The 21,411-nt window shown below is 38.9% G+C and overlaps 1 protein-coding gene across 1 annotated transcript; it reads right to left on the minus strand.

The window, feature by feature from the left end:
- Positions 1 to 548: 548 nt before the first annotated feature.
- LOC121505173 (FYVE, RhoGEF and PH domain-containing protein 4-like) lies at positions 549 to 21,351 on the minus strand. Its single transcript, XM_041780256.1, has 16 exons — positions 21,137 to 21,351; positions 13,699 to 13,827; positions 12,954 to 13,518; positions 10,360 to 10,810; positions 10,017 to 10,162; positions 9,440 to 9,596; positions 5,841 to 5,979; positions 5,571 to 5,629; positions 5,306 to 5,449; positions 3,421 to 3,593; positions 3,291 to 3,321; positions 3,126 to 3,209; positions 2,923 to 3,048; positions 2,700 to 2,843; positions 2,328 to 2,468; positions 549 to 1,025 (listed from the first exon to the last, which is right to left on the minus strand). The coding sequence occupies exons 1-16, from the start codon at positions 21,258 to 21,260 to the stop codon at positions 774 to 776; spliced, it is 2,865 nt and encodes a 954-aa protein (XP_041636190.1). The 5' UTR covers positions 21,261 to 21,351; the 3' UTR covers positions 549 to 773.
- Between the last annotated feature and the right edge of the window lie 60 nt (positions 21,352 to 21,411).

Genomic DNA, 21,411 nt, shown 5'->3' on the forward strand with positions numbered 1-21,411 from the left:
TTTAAATCAGGGGGTTTAAAGGTCAAAATATGAAACAAAGTTTGAAATCATGTGATTAAAAGGGCAGAATATTAGACAAAATTTTAAACTGCAAGTCTTAATTTCAAAATATGAGATTAAAAGTCAAGTTTATGAGTTAAAAAGGCCAAAATATAAGATCAAATTTGAAATCTTGAGTTTTCATAAGGTAAAAAAAAAAAGATAAAAATTAATATTGCAAGTCTGAAAGGACAAAATATGCGATGCAAAATTAAAAATGTGAAATGAAAATACAAATGTCTTCCCTGCATTCTTGACTTTTAATCTAATTATTTATATTTTTACATTTGATGACTTTACAAGTGTATTTTAACTCATCAAGGTGACATTTACATATTTATACTGGAGGATTCTGCAGAGCTCATACTGGTGGGCCTGTTAGAATAAAAATCTGATCTTGCGGGCCGGGGAGGACTGTACCATGGACCAGATTTGGCCCCCGGGCCTTGAGTTTGACACCCCTAGCCTACAGAACTATGTCTGTAAATAAAGGGAAAGCCAGGTTCATATTAAAACACCTTCACTTTATTTATTTACTGTAAACCATTTCAAAAAATAAAGTTCACAGCCACTTGTAAGGAAAATACACGCATCGTTCTGAAGACTGGGTAATAATACAGGAAGATTCTGGAGCTTGTCTCACACATTAAAGAAAACAAGCTCAGATGAACTTCTTCCACCTGCTGCCTGATGTTTCTGTACAACACTAACTTGACCAGAGACGCCTCCATCATTCACATAACCATTAACGCCACATCTGGAGTCAGTGGTGAGGATGCCACCCTCACTGAGTGTGCATGCTGGCCTCCATCCACAGACACCCTTAGAGCAGTCAGCCAGCTCCGTTTGAGGTCCAGGCTGGCACAGGAGAACGTGTGGCTGCTTTTTGATTGGCTCAAATGGAAACACGGCTGACCCTGGAGCTCCTGAGAAGAATCCTTCACACTGCAGCCCAGTAGAGGTATACAGGACAGGGGCTTCACATCCTGAAGGAATAGAAAAGCAGAGAGAGATGTTCAATTTTTATAAATGTTCTGCCACATTACAACAAAAGTTCCCTCCTGACACACTGGGGTTCAAGCAGTGCAGAATCTGACTTCATAGAAAGGCATAGTCATTGAAAATCCTGCAGTAAGGCTGCAAACACTGATGAAGAAGCTGTCACTGATGGCCAAGAGAGAGGCAGTGAACAGTCCAAAAATCCCCCTGAGGGTAAACTAGAACCAAGGAGAACTCACTGACCCGGGTTAAGGGTGATCTTTTTATGCAAACCTAGCACAAAAAATAAGTAAGGTAGTGTTTGGTACGTTATTTCTTTGCTGGAACAATAGTTCTTGGCAGCTGTAACAGCAGAATAAGCCGTTTGGCTTCGGCAGAGAAGATTTGCAACACTTTCATGGGTGCAACCAACATCCTCAGCTCCAAGGGCGCCCAAAAAGGGGGGATAAAGGGAAGAGCTTTCTGGGGGGGCGACAATATAGCCTAATAAAAACCCCTTTTCTTAAACCCAGATTCCCTGAAGAAAATTAAATAAATTTAGGGAAAAATAATGAGATGACTGAGGAAAAGTGGCAAACATGGGATAAAAGAGGCAAGAATGGGTCAAGTAAGGTAATAATGGGGAAAAATGCCTGGGAAAATGGTGAAGAGTGATTAAAAAGTGGCTACAATGTAATAAAAGTGGAAAAGGTGGGGAAAAAATGGTAGATACAGTGAAAAGGGATTAAAGAGTGGTGCAAATGAGTAATGTCAAACAGCTTGTCACTCTTCAGCTTCAAAATGAGGGAACTGTTAGCCATGGTGCTAGCGCCAACGCTACTGATCCAAGACACACACACACACACACACACACACTGATATCACCAATAAATCACAGCTGGGGAGGGGGCACACTATCTGGGTTTATCAGGGGCCCATTCTCTGGGTTTATCAGGGGTCCACTCTCTGGGTTTATCAGGGGCCCAGTCTCGGGGTTTATCAGGGGCCCATTCTCCGGGTTTATCAGGGGCCCAGTCTCTGGGTTTATCAGGGGCCCCTTCTCTGGGTTTATCAGGGGCCCAGACAATCCTGTTGGCGGGCCTGCTCAGCTCTGCTGCTCATCCCATAAATACATGTTCCTTACAGAGGCGGCACCATTTAAAAGTGAACTGAAGCAGCTTTTAATGGTATAAGTTTTATTGACCAGAAGCATTGTTCCAGAAATAATCTACCAGACACTCATTTCTTCACTTTAAATGCTAAGTTTACGTGACATTGTTTTGCTCTACGTCTGTGGCAGAGATCCATACCTGTGGAGCTGTGAACAGGTAAAGGACAGGAGCTTCAGTTCTGCTGATAACACACCACACCTGTTGCCAGGTCTTTGGGTTGTCACCATACAGCAGGAAGCCACTCATGTGGTTGTTGTTGGATGTTAGAGAAGCCTCCATCTAAGAGAACACAAGAAAAAAAAAAAACACCCATCCATATAAAGTGATTTAGAAAAAAACTTACCTGATTTTAATAGACTTTACCAAACTACAATCCTTCATATAAGCTGCCTTTTTGTGCATCTAAGGACAGCTCGTCTTTAAGAACTCAAAATATGTGTAGCAGTACTTATTCAATAAACATATTATAAATTCTATTCTCTACTTGAGTAGAAGTCACCAAAGGCTCACCTCCAGTATTCTCCTTTTCTTCCCCTCCACCCTCTCCCCTCTCCGACAGCTCAGGATGGAGTAGCACGTGTTACACACTTTGTTCAGCTTGTTTCCATCATATTCTAAAGCCACTTTATTGTCTGAACATTTCCAGCACACAACCTGCGGGACAGAGAGCTCTAAGGTGAGATTTAGTCAGTTGTGTGTGATCAGCACTGAGATGATGGGTGTCTTTACTCACGCAGCCACAGGCTCTGCAGTGGTGTCTTCTCCGGGTCAGTGCATTGAAAGGCTCCTGACATTTCATACACACAGTCACCTCATTGTCTCTGATCCAACGAGGGGCGCGGCGGCCAAGTTCTTCTGTCTGCCAAACACATCTCATCATCAGCTGGATATTTATAAGTTAACAGAGTTTTCTAAAAAGATTTTAAAACATCTTACTGGTTCTTGGATCATTAACTCCTTAGAGGCCAGCCTGAAGGTTTTGTTTTTCCTCTGAAACACATCAATGGCTTCCTGAATGACCTGGAATCAAAACTTCCATTAGAAATATCCTGGACTTTCCTTATCCATGCAACATTTACTGAGCTGCACCAAACCCTTTACCTTTATCCACTCGTCTCTCTCTTCATCAGAGCTGGATTCAAGGAAAACAGAGATCAGATATAGCATTAGAAGACTCATTTAAAACTGGGTTAAATGTATGCAGCTGAACTTCATAAACATGCAAACAAACCTGGCCTGCAGCTCAAGCGTCCTCTCCTTTCCAGAAACTTGGAAACTGTGCGGGTGATCCTCATTGGTGGTTTCTTGCACCTGCATGCCGTCGACTCCAATTCTGCAGCGAACGGTGAAACGCTGACCAACCAGGCTGAACTTTGGAGTGCAGCACAGCATGAAGTTGTTGAACTGTAGAGAAAATTCAACAGAATAGTACTTTTTACAAACGGTGAGCTTTGTTTTAATTTCTTTAAGGATGCTCTTAAAACAGTGGTATTTCTGCAACTGAAATGAAATCATTGCTTTTTCATTATTATTGCAATTATTATTATTACCATTATTAGTATCATATTACCATTAGCAAGATCTTCTCTTTGTCATCATTCCATTGTTACCATTATATAATATTATTATTAATAATAACATAGTGAGAGTAAAAATTATCATAATTATTTATATTCTCATAATTACAATTATTATTATCATTATTGTTACTATATCACCATCAACAAGATCTTCTCTGCTTACTGCATGTTAGGATTATTAAATAGTAAAAATAATAGCAAATTATCTATTATCTTTATTATTATTATTATTATTATTATTATTATTATTATTATTATTATTATTTATACGGATAAATACAAATTTTTAATATCATAAGTAAACAGTAATATCATAATTATTATTATTATTACGTTATAATATGACATGGTCTTCTCTCCATCTCTATTTCAGTTACCATTATTATTATTATTATTATTATAACAATAACTAATTTTCATTATGTACATTTATAATAAATTAAAAATATATTATTGCAATATTATATTATAAAAAATATTACATTCTCATTTTACTATCCTCAAAATATGTGACTGAAGTCAGATAAAGTTCCTGCAAGTCAACATTCCGGTGGCTGAGAAAAATGGAAACAAAGTCGTTTTCTTTAAAATTATCATTTTTCGTTTTTTTCTCATTTCATGCAAGTCCAACATTCAAACTACTCATTCAATTAAAAAAGTAACATAAATGTGATATTTAAAAGCGTTAATTTTGTGTTATAAAATGCCCTGTTTTCCGAGTTCCTGCAGGATTGAGGGGAGGGAAAGCAAAACTGCTGGGTGAGAATTGGCCACTCAGCCTGCCATGGTTCCCAGTTTCGCCCATTGAGATGGACAATAACAAACACCCCATGGCTCAAATGCCACCCCTCCCCAGGCACATGAATACAGCTGTTTCTAGTTATCACCTTCATCAACAAGCCTCAAGATGCACCCTGCAGTGAAGAAAATAAAAATATTATATGATCATAGTATCATTATTATTATTATTACGATAACAAATATGATAATTACAGCGTTTTTTCCCCCTTTTCTCTTGCATATTTCGCTTTTAAATTCTACTATTATTCTTATCTACCAGTGCCATTTACAGCAATGGAAAATTAACTTGATTGCCTTTATTATCTAAATTCTGGCTCTGTTAATAATAATTAAAATTATTATCATCATCATAAATATTGGTATTCTCTCTATTATTATAACTGAATTGATCAGTCACCCCCCCCCCCCCTTTATTTTCGTTAAAGGACAACTTAACTTTCTTATTAGCCATCCCTTTATCCCTTACCCTAGACAAATCATACTTTATAAGCCAAGGCTCCTAACCACATCACATTTTAACCACGTAATAATGAAAAATAATAATAATAATAAGGCCATAATAATCTTCTTTTTTGTTTTTTTCTGTGTTGAGTGTTCAATGTATGTATGCTCTGTTCACATTATCACCAATTAAGCAAAAATCTAACAAACAGATGGTCAATGTTTCAAAAATATAAAATACAAATCAACAAGTCGTCATCTTCATGCATGAACACAAACAAAGATAGCTCTAACCAGGAACAGGTGCCTCTCCATTGCTGATGTGTTCCTGGCAGCCAGCTTGAGCAGACGGCCTTCTTTAAGAAACTCGTTGGTTGGGTTCACTACTTCCTCTTCTCCAACCATCTCATAGATCTCCAGCAGCCGCTTCAGGCTCTCCTGAGGAGACAGTGAAGTAGATCGGTACAATCACAGCTGTGCATAGCCTGTTTTCTGTCTGATACTGACGAAATCTCACTTAGAACCATAGTAAAACTTTTGGTATTTCATGGTAACATACGGCTTTCTGGATGGCACTGTTTGAGTGGGTGGCTGCCATGGAAATGGTCTGCAAGGATTCTGTAGGAGAACACAGAGGACACTCAGAACAGATACTGACCAATCACATACAGAAGCCACTTAACAAGGAAGACCATCCATGGAACCGACACCAGCACAGTCACTGGAGAAACTGAACTCAAAACAACAATCTCAAAACAAAGCACGTGCGGAACAGAAAAAAAAAGGATTTGAATGGATCACAATAACAACACGTGGGCAGTATTCTTACTTTGAGCAAGCTCATAATCTGGGTTGTCCACGGGTAATTTCTTCAAGTAATCCCTCAGCAACATCTCATAACGTGGAACTCTCTGGACTGGTTCCAACATGTGGTGCTGCAGGGTCAGGTTACCACACACCTCCTGACTCTAAAACATAACAGAGATCATGTATGATGACTAAAATATAACAGAGATCATGTATGACAACTCTAAAATATAACAGAGATCATGTATGATAACTAATATATATAAGAGATCATGTATGATGACTAAAATATAACAGAGATCATGTATGATGACTAAAATATAACAGAGATCATGTATGATGACTCTAAAATATAACAGAGATCATGTATGACGATTGTAAAATATAACAGAGATCATGTATGACGACTCTAAAATATAACAGAGATCATGTATGACAACTCTAAGATATAACAGAGATCATGTATGACAACTCTAAAATATAACAGAGATCATGTTTACAACTCTAAAATATAACAGATCATGTATGACGACTCTAAAATATAAAAGAGATCATGTATGACGACTCTAAAATATAACAGAGATCATGTATGACGACTCTAAAATATAACAGAGATCATGTATGACGACTCTAAAATATAACAGAGATCATGTATGACGACTCTAAAATATAAAAGAGATCATGTATGATGACTCTAAAATATCACAGAGATTATGTATGATGACTCTAAAATATAACAGAGATCATGTATGACAACTCTCAAATATGAAAGAGATAATGTATGAAGAGTCTAAAATATAACAGAGATCATGTATGACCACTCTAAAATATAACAGAGATCATGTCTGACGACTCTAAAATATAACAGAGATCCAGTATGACGACTCTAAAATATAAAAGAGATCATGTATGACGACTCTAAAATATAACAGAGATCATGTATGACGACTCTAAAATATAATAGAGGTCATGTGTGATGACTCTAAAATATAACAGAGATCATGTATGACAACTCTAAAATATAACAGAGATCATGTATGACGACTAAAATATAACAGAGATCATGTGTGACAACTCTAAAATATATCAGAGATCATGTATGACAACTCTAAAATATAACAGAGATCATGTATGACGACTAAAATATAACAGAGATCATGTATGACAACTCTAAAATATATCAGAGATCATGTATGACAACTCTAAAATATAACAGATCATGTATGACGACTTAAATATAACAGAGATCATGTATGACGAATCTAAGATATAACAGAGATCATGAATGACAACTCTAAAATATAACAGAGATCATGTATGACAACTTTAAAATATATCAGAGATCATGTATTACAACTCTAAAATATAACAGAGATCATGTATGACAACTCTAAAAAATAACAGAGATCATGTATGATGACTAAAATATAACAGATCATGTATGACGATTCTAAAATATATCAGAGATCATGAATTACGACTCTAAAATATAACAGAGATCATGTATGACGACTCTAAAATATAACAGAGGTCATGTATGACGTCTCTAAAATGTAACAGAGATCATGTGTGAAGACACTAAAATACAACAGTCATGTGTGACGACTCTAAATGTAACAGAGGTTATGTGTGATGACTAAATGTAACAGAGATCATGTATGACGACTCTAAAATATAACAGAGGTTATGTGTGATGACTAAATCTAACAGAGATTATGTATGATGACTCTAAAATATAACAGAGATCATGTATGACAACTCTCAAATATGAAAGAGATAATGTATGAAGAGTCTAAAATATAACAGAGATCATGTATGACCACTCTAAAATATAACAGAGATCATGTCTGACGACTCTCAAATATGAAAGAGATAATGTATGAAGAGTCTAAAATATAACAGAGATCATGTATGACCACTCTAAAATATAACAGAGATCATGTCTGACGACTCTAAAATATAACAGAGATCCAGTATGACGACTCTAAAATATAAAAGAGATCATGTATGACGACTCTAAAATATAACAGAGATCATGTATGACGACTCTAAAATATAATAGAGGTCATGTGTGATGACTCTAAAACATAACAGAGATCATGTATGACAACTCTAAAATATAACAGGTCATATATGAAAACTCTAAAATATAACAGATCATGTATGACGACTCTAAAATATATCAGAGATCATGTATGACGACTAAAATATAACAGAGATCATGTATGACATCTCTAAAATATATCAGAGATCATGTATGACAACTCTAAAATATAACAGAGATCATGTATGACGACTAAAATATAACAGAGATCATGTGTGACAACTCTAAAATATATCAGAGATCATGTATGACAACTCTAAAATATAACAGAGATCATGTATGACGACTAAAATATAACAGAGATCATGTATGACAACTCTAAAATATATCAGAGATCATGTATGACAACTCTAAAATATAACAGATCATGTATGACGACTAAAATATAACAGAGATCATGTATGACGAATCTAAGATATAACAGAGATCATGAATGACAACTCTAAAATATAACAGAGATCATGTATGACAACTTTAAAATATATCAGAGATCATGTATGACAACTCTAAAATATAACAGAGATCATGTATGACAACTCTAAAAAATAACAGAGATCATGTATGATGACTAAAATATAACAGATCATGTATGACGATTCTAAAATATATCAGAGATCATGAATTACGACTCTAAAATATAACAGAGATCATGTATGACGACTCTAAAATATAACAGAGGTCATGTATGACGTCTCTAAAATGTAACAGAGATCATGTGTGAAGACACTAAAATACAACAGTCATGTGTGACGACTCTAAATGTAACAGAGATCATGTATGACAACTCTAAAATATAACAGAGGTTATGTGTGATGACTAAATGTAACAGAGATCATGTATGACGACTCTAAAATATAACAGAGGTTATGTGTGATGACTAAATCTAACAGAGATCATGTATGATGACTTAAATGTAACAGAGATCATGTGTGACGACACTAAAATACAACAGTCATGTGTGACGACTCTAAATGTAACAGAGATCATGTATGACAACTCTAAAATGTAACAGAGATCATGTATGACAACTCTAAAATGTAACAGAGATCATGTCTGACGACTCTAAAATGTAACAGAGATCATGTATGACAACTCTAAAATGTAACAGAGATCATGTCTGACGACTCTTAAATGTATTAGAGATCATGTATGATGACTGTACAATATAACAGATCATGTACGAAGACTGAAATATAACAGATCATGTATGACGACTCTAAAATATAACAGAGGTCATGTGTGATGACTCTTAATGTAACAGAGATCATGTATGACAACTCTAAAATATAACAGAGGTTATGTGTGATGACTAAATGTAACAGAGATCATGTATGACGACTCTAAAATATAACAGAGGTCATGTGTGATGACTCTAAAATGTAACAGAGGTCAAGTGTGACGACTCTAAATTATAACATAGGTCATGTGTGATGACTCTAAATGTAACAGAGATCATGTATGCCATTCTGCTCAGACTGCAGAGGAAACAGAACAGTTCGGTTCTGATTTTGTCCCACCTGTATGTCCTGGATTATGTTTCGGAATGCAGAGGAACGTTCCGTCCAGGTCCTTACTAGCTCCATGGCCTGGTCAAAGTTCCTGACATAGTCAGCATACATCCTTAGGAATGGCGCATGCTGTTGCAGAACACTACCCAGGCCGGGGCTCTCACACCTAAATTTGATAGGATTGGGAGGTCAAAGGTGAGAGGGTCCTTACAGTTACATAAATGCAGCCTTCTTTGAGTATTTATACAAGGCATCTTTGTTCTGTTGGAATTTTCCACAGCATTCCTCAGAATGAGGCAGTGACTGCAGGAGTGAACTTCAAACTTGCCCCATTTCTGCACAAATGTTCCCAGTATTTCTGAACACAAAATTATGTTTATTGGTTCCCAAGTGAACATGTTCTGTAGTTATTTTCACAGTTTTTTGCTCCCATATCTGAAAAAACTTATTTGAGTGACTAGCAACTATTGTTCATCAAACAGCCTTCTACACCACGTTCCAAATTATTATGCAAATGGTATTTTTCCTTGATTTTCTGAAAAAAGTCGATGCAAATGACAGTAAGTATAATTTTTTGAACACCTACCAGTGGCTGATGCAGCTCTCCAGGTCAGGAAGCAGGAACTGGCTGTGAAAGGAGTAGATGGAGGAAATGTTGGAGAAAATACTTCTGATCACCTCAGGAGGAAATGAGCCTCGGGCTGCTTCTTCTGTCAGGCGTGAGCAGAACACCTGTGGATGGAGTTTGAGAGGTAAAGTTCATGATAAACACTAGAACTCTAGCATAGACCTACAGGTATCGTGAACACATCTGCCACATACTGCAGCTAGTAAAAAGATGTTAATGCACATCACTACAGAGGCTTATCAGACTCTATAAATGCTGTTTGTTTGGCATGGAGGGACCTCAAACAGGTGATCACACTGACCTGGTCCAGCAGGTGAAGACGAGCCACATAAGCTCTCTCTGTCTGCAGTAGTTCATTGGCTATCTTGTAGAGTTTCTGCTCGGTATTCTCTCCGTCTCTCAGCTCAGCTCTCTCCTTCTCCTTCCTCTTCTCATCCTTTTGTTCCCCATTAGATTCCGTGTTCAGCTTGCGATTTTCCGTAGCTGCTCCATTCCACAAACAGGTAAACTTACAGCCGTATGATATCTTCCTTTCCTCCATTTTTTCATTCGCCCCCTTAACTGCTGTGAAATCTCCAGCCTGCATGAAGCTGTTCATCTGTGGTAGAGGGCAGTCCTTGTCCTTGCCTGACAGACGGTCTTCATGACCGAGTCTGTGGATAACCGGGGATTTTAGGGGGGTGTCTAGCCTGTTGTGGTTGGGTGACTGCAGCAGTTTCAGTGGAGAGCGTTCAACCTTTTCGCTGGGGGTCCTGAGGGTTTAAAGAATAAGTAAAAATTAACATTAGATTTTTTAAAATGTGTGAATTTTATAGAGTAATTAATGTTTAAAGTAAATATCCAAGGCCGCACATAAGGTGGGATAAAGGGGAGGGCTTTCTGGGAACCTGTCAAAAGGGGACCCATGGGGGTCAGCATAATCAAGGTCCATGATAAAGTTAAGCTATGATAATCATATTCTATTTGTTTTCCCTAAATAATAACCACTCTTATCAAATCAACAACTTATTTATTTATGCTGTATTATACAGCCTTCTCTAAAATGTGTAACTCATTTCTTAAAACAGAATAAAAATGGGTTAAAACAACAGAATGTGCTTCAAGTGGCACGAATGGGTTCAAAGCAGGAAAAAATGATTAAAAGAAGCAAAAAATAGACATTAAGTTGCAAAAAAGGCTTAAATGGTAAAAACAGACAAAAGGTGGTGAAGATGTATTGCAAGTGGCAATAAAGAGAATAAAGAGTGAAATAAGGATAAAAACTGGCAGAAATTGGCATAGACAGTGGTCAGAATAGGTTAATAGTGGCAAAAGTGGGTTAATAGAGGCAACTGAAGAAGGAAAGTGGAAAAAACAATAGGTTAGAGGCAAAAAGAGCTAAAGAGGTGGTGGAAAGGGTTAAAAAGTGGCAAAATGGGCAGAAGATACATTTTCACATATGTTGAAAAAGGATTAAAAGTAGCAAAAATGGTAACAAATGGGTCAGAAGTAAAAAAAAAAGTGGTTTAGGGGATGCAAATATGGATCAAAGGTTGCAACAATGGAAGAAAAAGTGGAGAAAAGGCATGTAAAGGGGCAAAAGGGTGAGGAGTAAGAGATGAAAATGGTTAAAAAGTGGCAGAAATAGATAAAAAAAGAGGCAAATCTGGTATAAAACAATGTGCAAAATTCAATTACAGTGGCAAATAAAAATCAAAAAAGGGTGGAAAAAAATGGTCTAAAGAGGTTGAAAAGTGGCACAAATAAATAATTTCAACATCAGACCCAAAAATAGTTTGCTAAACTTTTCAGCTCCAAAATGAGGAACTGTTAGCCAGGATGCTAGCACCAATGCTACTGATCCAACACACAACACTGATAAGATCAATAAATAACAGTTTGGGGGGAGGGGGCCCACTCTCTGGGTGTATCAGGGGCCCACTCTCTGGGTTTATCAGGGGCCCACTCTCTGGGTGTATCAGGGGCCCACTCTCTGGGTTTATCAGGGGCCCACTCTCTGGGTGTATCAGGGGCCATTCTCTGGGTTTATCAGGGGCCCATTCTCTGGGTGTATCAGGGGCCCATTCTCTGGGTTTATCAGGGCCCATTCTCTGGGTTTATCAGGGCCCATTCTCTGGGTTTATCAGGGGCCCACTCTCTGGGTTTATCAGGGGCCCACTCTCTGGGTGTATCAGGGGCCCACTCTCTGGGTTTATCAGGGGCCCACTCTCTGGGTGTATCAGGGGCCATTCTCTGGGTTTATCAGGGGCCCATTCTCTGGGTTTATCAGGGCCCATTCTCTGGGTGTATCAGGGGCCCATTCTCTGGGTGTATCAGGGCCCATTCTCTGGGTTTATCAGGGGCCCACTCTCTGGGTTTATCAGGGGCCCACTCTCTGGGTTTATCAGGGGCCCACTCTCTGGGTTTATCAGGGGCCCACTCTCTGGGTGTATCAGGGGCCCACTCTCTGGGTTTATCAGGGGCCATTCTCTGGTTGTATCAGGGGCCATTCTCTGGGTGTATCAGGGGCCATTCTCTGGGTGTATCAGGGGCCCACTCTCTGGGTTTATCAGGGGCCCACTCTCTGGGTTTATCAGGGGCCCACTCTCTGGGTTTATCAGGGGCCCACTCTCTGGGTGTATCAGGGGCCCACTCTCTGGGTTTATCAGGGGCCATTCTCTGGGTTTATCAGGGCCCATTCTCTGGGTGTATCAGGGGCCATTCTCTGGTTGTATCAGGGGCCATTCTCTGGGTGTATCAGGGGCCCACTCTCTGGGTTTATCAGGGGCCCACTCTCTGGCTGTATCAGGGGCCCACTCTCTGGGTTTATCAGGGGCCCACTCTCTGGGTTTATCAGGGGCCCACTCTCTGGGCAGGCCTGTAAAAATCAAAAATGAATCAATACTGAAATCTAACCTTCTTTCCTCCAAGTGATGGATCAAATCCGGTACACTCAAAGACTTCTCCGTTTTCTTCTCCTCTCCTTCGATCTTGTCTGGAATTTTGTGTAGTCCAAGCACGGATTTAGAGCTCCTGGCAGGGCTGCGGCTGCCCATCTTTCCCTGCACGGGGCTGGGGGTCTGCAGTCTTCTTAATAGAGGGCTCTGGTTCCTCGGAGACAGCTTTGCGGGGCTGTGCCCTCCCTCTCTCAGTGGGCTGCAGTTTTGAATGCTTCTTTTGCCTGGACTTGGAGATCCTAAAAGTGGACTGCATCTAAGATTTGGAATCCCCTGAGTGTGTCTAGCAGGGCTGATCTGTGCCCCAGATACTCCTTTTAAAAAACCATTTCCTCTTCCAGGACTAGGGGGGGCTAGACAAATCCTTGATGGGCTGGCACAGGAAGCAGAAATCCCACAAACGTTTTTGGGGCTCTGCTCTGAGCCGTTGACACAGTGAGGCAGGGATTTTCCTGTTGGAGGACTCTGGCCTTGGGTTTGTCCTGGTCTCAGAGGACTTTGCAGGTGAGCTGGTTTAGGAGGCACTGCAGACAAACAAATCAATGAATTATGATATGAGGACTATGTTACATGACAATACACATCAAAGAAAGGAAAAGCAGTGTCCTCCAGAGAAAATCCAGAGTTTTCTTTACCTGTACAGACATGCATGAACAGAAGTTACCTGTCAGGGTGTGAATAGTGGCGTCTGGACTCCAGCCTACCTTGTGGTTTGACAGCTGATCTCTTCACAGGGCTCCTGTCCTTGTCTTCCTTTGTGTCAGTTCTAGGGTTTGGTTCTGGTTCACAGTGACCATCAGAGCTGTATGAGCCACACACTCCACTGCTCGCTACTACAAGAAAGAAAACATCACTGATAGTTGAAACACACATGCATTCTTCAAAAGGGCATGCCCCAAATACTTGAATACAGCAGATTTATCTTTTACTATAACTGAAGGTTTAAAGCAGATTATTTAAAAGGGTCTAAACCAGAGTTACTCAACCCTGCTCAACCAAAGAGCCAAAGTGTTGAAAAATACCGTTGCAAGAGCCACAATCTAAGTGGTGAAAAGTGGGTTAAAGTGGCAATAAAAATAAGTTAAACCTGGCAAAATGGGTGAAAAAGCTGCAAAAAAGTGGCTGAAAGTGGGTAAACAGGGGTAAATTAGGCAGAAATGGCAAAAATTGAGTGAAAAGAGGCAAAAAATGTGGAGAAAAAGTGGCAGAAATGGATGAGATGTGACAAAAAAAATGGCTTACAGGTGGCAATAATGGTAAAAAAAGTGGCATAAATGTGACAAAAAATAACGTGAAAAATGACTAAAATTGGCAAAGCAGCAAAAAGGTGGGGAAATAAGTGAAAAGTGAGCAAAATCATAGTCTTCTGTAAAGTTAAGCTGTGATAGCCACATTTTATTTTCAACCTAATTAATAATCAAACTTATCAAAGAAATAATAAATCAGTTTAATTCAATCATGTTGCAGTTTATCACCTATTTAATGTAAAGACTTTTTCTTAAAACAGAAATATCCTTATATCGCTGATCGCAACAATGTGGATGGGAACTCTGGACTAAACCATGAGCGGAGTTATGCCACATTTAATTCATGTGCACAAACGTGAGGATACCAGAGAATAAAGAGGAAGAAATAAAGACTGAGAGAAATGCAAAGTAGAAGTGGCAAAACTCTGGGAGTGGTGGGATGGAAGTGACCAAAAAAGATTTAAAGTGGAAAAAAAGAAATAAAAGAAAAATGGGGGTAAAAAGAAAAATGGTTTGAAAGTGGTATACAAGGGCATAATGGGAAAAAAACAGCATAAAGGAGTAAGAACAGCAAAAAAGTGGCAATAGAGAGTACAAATGTGGAATAAAAATTACAGCCAAAAAGTGGGATAAAAGTGCCAGAAAGAAGTGGCAGCATAGTGGCAAAAATGTATTAAATGGCTAAAAAATGGCTGTAGGAGGCATAAAATGGGCAAAAAATGGCACAAAATAGCATGAAGGTGCATAATAGAAGTGAAAAACATGGGTTATATGTGGAAAAACAGTGGAAAAGTGGATAAAAGTGGCAAAAAAGAGGAAAAAACAGGGAAAAACAGAAAATGGGTTGACAGTGTCAAACATGGTAGGGAAAAGCTGTTAAAAAGCAGCACAACTTCAGAACCTAATAGTAGTTTGGCAGTTTTAAGTCCAGAATAAAGTAACTGCTAGCCCTGGATCTAGTCATCCTCCAACCTCACCATCAGATTCAGTACCTTCTCACACTGATGCCCTGACTGTTCCACTGACATCCTAACCTCACTCAACAAAAACAGCTATTGTGTGGTTTCTCTTCTTACCTGCCGTTCATTTCCACTTATGCAAGACTATCCAGAGCTTTATAACAAAGAGCAGCTTTCCTGGTCTCTCCTGGCTTTGCTGAGGAGTAAGAGATTTGCCGGTCATGTGGAGAGTGCTAAAGCCCTCTCTCTTTCTTAGCAGGGGAATACTTCTGCTTTCTCACTTCTCCTTCGTCTCTGGACTCTAACCTTTGCCTGTCTTAAAGCCGTGTCATCACTCTGCAGGGAACATTCAGCACTTTAGTAAACAGAGGAGAAATCAGGACAAAAGAAGCTTTTAGACTCTTCTCACTTAGAAATACTTCATTATAACAGGAGAATTACTGAGAAAAGAGCTACAGCTAATGATGAGAGATTAAAGAGAGTTATTCCAAAAACAGATCAAATATGCACGTTTTTTATATCGATTAAAGTCCCTGCTAACTCCCCAGCTTAAATTATCTAACAGTGATACTCAATGTGTGGCTCTTTTGTGATGATTTGTGGCTTTTTTATGTCTCAATCTAAAATATTTTACCCCAGAAAACCATAAAAAAGAGAAACTCTGACCTCAGAAATGATCCATTAACAGCCTGTTATACAGCAGGCTTTAATTGTCAAACTTAACAGTCAACCTTTATTTTTTGTCTGTATATTTCAATTGCCCTTATTTGCACATTTTTGTCCCGTTTCCTCCTTTTTGCCACTTTTAATCAATTTTTCTGCTTTTAGCCCATTTTTGCCCCTATTTGGCCAGTTTTTGCCCACTTCAGCTGTCTTTTGCCATGAAATTCTACTTTTTGACACTTTACCACTCTATGCTGCTTTTTGCCCATTTTTTTCACCTTTACTCTGATTTTTGTCCATTTTAGTCACTTTTCAATTTTTTTTTTTTTACACGTTTTGCCACTTTCTGACCATTTATCCCCCTAATGATCATTTTCCTGTCATTTCTCACCTGTTTTGTCATTCTGCCCTTTACTATCATATTTCCTCCCCTTTTTTGCCAATTTTCACCCAGTTTTTGCCATTTATGCCTATTATTTCCCTTTTCACTCGTTTTTGCCACTTTTTGACCATTTTTGTGAACTTATTGTTTTCCAGTTAAACCCATTTTTTTTCCACTTTTCACTTACATTGTGGTTCTTGCAAAGGTATTTTTCAATAATTTTGCTCTTTGGTTGAGCAGGGTTGAGTATATTATTCCCCCAGAAAACCAACAAAAATGCAACTCTTTAGCCTTTTTCACATTTTTGCCACTTTTCATCCATTAAAGCTACCTTTTGCCATTGAATACCACTTTTTTTCTTACTTTTTTGGGCATTTTTTGCCACTTCTTTTTGTCACTTTTCCCCATTTTTTTTGCCACTTTTTGCCATTTCAGCTACCTTTTGCCTTTAACTACCCCTTTTCTCCTATTTTTTGCCCATTTTTGCCACTTTTGTGCAACCTCATTCCCATTTTTGCCTCTTTCACCATTTTTTGCTTAATTAAGCTACGTTTTGCCATTAAATACCACTTGTTTCCTACCTCTTTAACCCATTCTTGCCACTTTTTTTTGCCTTTTTCCCCATTTTTTTCTTAATTAAGCTACCTTTTGCCATTAACTACCCTTTTTCCTATTTTTTTGCCCATTTTTACCACTTTTATCCCATTCTTGTCCTTTTCACCATTTTTGCTTAATTAAGCTACCTTTTGCCATTAAATACCACTTTTTTTTTCTTCTTTTGCCCACTTTTTGCCCATTTTAGTCACTTTTCAATCATTTGTTGCCACCTATAACTCATATTTTTGTAAATTCTCAACATTTTTTTTACTACCCTCTGACCTTTTTATTAACTTTTTCTCCTCCATTTTCACATCTTGACACCCATTTTTGCTACTTTTTGGACATTTTTGCCACTTCTTTTTGTCACTTTTCCCCATTTTTTTTTTGCCACTTTTTGCCATTTCAGCTACCTTTTGCCTTTAACTACCCCTTTTTTCCTATTGTTTGCCCATTTTTGCCACTTTTGTGCAACCTTTATCCCATTTTTGTCTTTTCACCATTTTTTGCTTAATTAATTACTTTTTGCCATTAAATACCACTTCTTCTTTGTTTTTTGTCCATTTTTGCCACTCTTTACTCCTTTTTTTTATCATATAAGTCACTTTTCAATCATTTTTTGCCACGTTTTGTCCATTTTGGACGATTTTTTGCCAACTGTAACTCATTTTTTTTGTAAATTCACAACCTTTTTTGCTACTTTCTGACCTTTTTCCACTCTTTCTCCCCATTTTTGCTGCTTTTTGGCCATTTTTGCCACCTTTAACTTTTTCTAATCGCTTCTTTAAGCTGTTCTTGCCACTTTTCACCACTTAAATTGTGGCTCTTGCAAAGGTATTTTTCAACAATTTGGCTCTTTGGTTGAGCAGGGTTGAGGAACACTGGTTTAAGCACTTTGTGGATAAAATCAACAATGAAAACTAGTAAGGGATTTATTTTCTTCAGTCGGAGCTAATCCGGTTACGTCACCGCGTTTCCAGCTTCTATGCACGGCTAAGGTGGTAAATACTGACAGCTACTCAATATTAAAATCACAGATAAAAGTTTTAGTTTGCTTCTGTAGCTCTGTCCACAAGAGAGAAAGTCTTGTCCCATTTTAATGAGCACATCCAGCGCCTCAGTTTCAGTTAAAATGGTACAGTAATATTAGATGAGTAAACAATAATGTCAGTGATATAGGTTGGATGAATAGACGGATTAACGCATCCTGCATCCGACAGTACCACTGGAGCAAACATACTTGTCTTATCTCAGTAAATAGCTGTGCTTCAATAGGAGAACAGAGCAGCTTTATGCACATTTGTAAGGATTGACAAATGCCTGTCTTAAGACTCACAGTCAAAGTCCAGACTGGATCTGGGAAAAGAGATTTCATGGCAGTAATCCAACAAGTAAGAGGCTAACAGGCACAAACTGTGACTAACCAAACTCAAGCACATGCATGCTCAGAAAGGGAGTGCAAAAAAACATCAGTATTTTCACTGGATGCTGCAGGAACTTAATATAACAGATGTAAGCAAGCAACAACAGAAATCCACTGGTCCCATTTTACCTCTTCGCTCTTTCCTTCTTTATCCATGTTACATGTTTAAAAGTTCACCCTGTGTGTGTGTGTTTGTTTTTTAAATCTGGTATTATTTCATCTGGTTACTTTGATCAGTGGCATGTCTGTCTGTGTGTCTGTCTCGATTTCCACGCCACACCTTTACTCCAACTGTCCCTGAAACCTCTCAGATGACTTCTTAGGCTTACTGGTTTGAGACTGGTGCCACAGAAAATTAAAAAATATGTACAGACTTTCAATAAAATAAAAAATTGTTGTGCCTTATGCTTCAGTGCGCCCCCATCCCTCCCTGTCAGCCATTGCGCCACTTCCCCCGTATATTATACGCTCACTCCGCCACAATGCTGAAGAGGAGACGGCCTCCACTCTCAAACAGAGGCGGACTTTACCAGTAGGTGATTGGCTCAATAGTTCCTATCTGCAGGCTCGCAGGCAGCAGTTTCAGGACCGTGTTTTTTCACAACAGCACCCCCAGGGAAGTGAAGGAGCATTGCAATTAAGATGCTTGCGTTTACAAGACTTTGATAGGCAGGAATTTGAAGTTAAATTGAAGTAAATTTTGGCAGCTTTTTAAATTTTAGTTTTAGTCTTTAGATGAAATGTCTTTTAGTTTTAGTCTAGCTTTAGTCAACAGAAACTCAAAAGCATTTTAGTCTAGTTTTAGTCCTCACAGAAAGTCCTCAAGCATTTATTCTTTTGCCTAAATCATGGTAGTGTGTTCTCTGCCAAACCTGGGGTCCCTGCTTTCTACAGCTGAGAGGCAGAATAGATACAGATGTATTGTTTTTGACAGATTTACCCACAGTGGAGAAATATCACGGATTTTGAATGTCTGACGAAAACTAAATTACATTTTTGTCTAGTTTTAGTCATCTTGATGAAAGCCAGACTTAGTTTTTGTCAGTTTTAGTCATCACAGATCTATTTTTGTTAGTCTTAGTCTAGTTCTTGTCATAGAAAAAAAAGGCTGTCGACGAAAATTTGTAGTCATAGTTTTAATCGACAAAATTAACACCAACTTGAAGTCATTTTTGGTAAAGATTTTTTATTTTATATAACTTTTTTATTCATGTTAAGCCATTGTTTCCCCAAAGTCTTTGATCCCCATTAAATCTCTAACTGTTTCTCCAAACTTTTTTTTATTTTCCACTAAATGGAACACAAGAACTACACTCTGTTTGTCGTCCATTGCTGTCATGAATGGTAGCAGTAGAGTGGTGCAGGAATGATCCCTAAAATGCAGAAGTGAGTTAGCATTTTAGCACTTCCGGATACAATGCTTATATTATCAATTTATGAAGATAATCTTTGTGAACAAAATGTATAATTTTCTAAACTTTTATTGTAAACAGATCTTTTTTCAGCAATAATCCAAAAACCCTCTGAAAAATCCCATAGGCTGGATGCTGAGGGAACCATGTGTCGCTAACGTCTGGGTTTGCCTACAAAATTATATCACGACTGCACCACTCTATAGCAGTGGCTAGCAATCTGTATTTAAACAAATGGCCATCAACAATGAGCATGTGCACAAACAGGGTCCTAGATCTATGGCCTAAGATCTATGGTCCTGAATCTACGGTCCAAGATCTACGGTCCTAACCTTGCAAAGCAGATGGATACGCCTGTTTCCGTGTTTCTCACTGATGAATCCTTCTTGCAAAGCTCCCGTCTGAACCGTTCGGGCCCTGTTAGAAAGTGACAGGACCAATCAGCGACGAGGGGCAGTACTTTAAGGTGTGGCGGAGTCGTGATGTAAGCAAGCAGCAACCAAAGGCCGGTGCAGTTATGGTGGAAGAGATTAGCGTGGATGCTGCTAAAGCGCCAGTTTTATCAGAACTTGATGACATGTCCTTGTTAAAAGGAGAACAGAGAACAGCAGCGAGTTGTTTTCTTTTCAAAAATCGCCACGGTTCATGTTATACAGTTCTCTACAGAGTTTAGCCTAGTTGTTGTTAGCTGTGCCCCTCGGTTTGGGGCTACGACATCGCGTGTTTTGCTGCTCTGATTGGCCCGTAAAGATGTGACAGACAGAACGTTCATCCAATAAAACTCTGAGTTTTTCTCAAAGTCTGCCCTTTCTTCTATGAGAGGTTTTCCAGATGGATGTGTGAAACAAATCCATCTAATGTTCCAGGTTAACTTGAGGTTGTGTTACACATGCATTTTAGAAATAGAAGACAGGAAGGAACAAAGCACAAGAACAGGCCAAGTTTTAAAGGCCTGTTGTAGTTTCTGTGTGCCTAGACCTATGAGAACCATAGCTGGGAATGGTGGCCTTGTGTACTAACGGGCCTCAATGCATGAGCAAAGATAGGTGAAGGCGTGCATCAAAATCAATTTAAAAATTAAGATAAAAATTTAACATGCCAATAAAGTGATGACAGTGCATAAAAAGGCACCACAGCCAGGTTTGATAGTCCAGAACATTCCTTAGAAAGAACCCCATGCTAAACTGAGATATGAGGGCTGGGTTATATTATTACTCATATAAGAGGTGATTAGTAAACATTTCCTACTTTTTAACTGGTAGTTCCTGGTTTTACCTGAAAAGAGGAGATGCAAAATGTTTGTCCTCTCTAGCTGTGATCGTTTTTATGCAGCTTTCAACTTCATGATGCTAACTCTCCCCTGAAACTGTCAGACCTGAATCTCAGTCTTTCCCCAGTCTCTGGACATTCATCATCCACCTGGAGCAGAGCATGCGGCACAGGTGAGCAGATCCCTCACCTGTTTTAGAGGCGTCGAGGTCTGCAGCTCCTTTGGTCTTCCGGCGCAGAGCCACCCGTCTGAACTCCTCCGAGTCCCGGGAGCTCCGCAGAGTCAGACTGTTCCTCTTCTTCAGGTCGAACATGGCGAACCAGTGGAAATGTGCGGGCAGCAGAGAAACACCGAAGATCTGTGGAAGACTTCAACGCGCTGACGTTTGCTCCTTCACGCGCTCACTCTGGCAGGCACCGCCTCTCATTCACATCCCAGGCACCAGGCACAGGCACTGGTATCTG

This window comes from Cheilinus undulatus, linkage group 23, assembly GCF_018320785.1.
Source record: "Cheilinus undulatus linkage group 23, ASM1832078v1, whole genome shotgun sequence".
Taxonomy (NCBI): domain Eukaryota; kingdom Metazoa; phylum Chordata; class Actinopteri; order Labriformes; family Labridae; genus Cheilinus; species Cheilinus undulatus.

Coding starts and splice junctions, on each gene's coding strand:
- LOC121505173 (XM_041780256.1), bottom strand. CDS start 21,260: ATGTTCGACCTGAAGAAGAGGAACAGTCTGACTCTGCGGAGCTCCCGG. Junction 5,450..5,570: donor ACAGTGCCATCCAGAAAGCC/GTATGTTACCAT, acceptor CTGTCTCCTCAG/GAGAGCCTGAAGCGGCTGCT. Junction 3,594..5,305: donor TGGAGAGGCACCTGTTCCTG/GTTAGAGCTATC, acceptor TTTTCTCTACAG/TTCAACAACTTCATGCTGTG.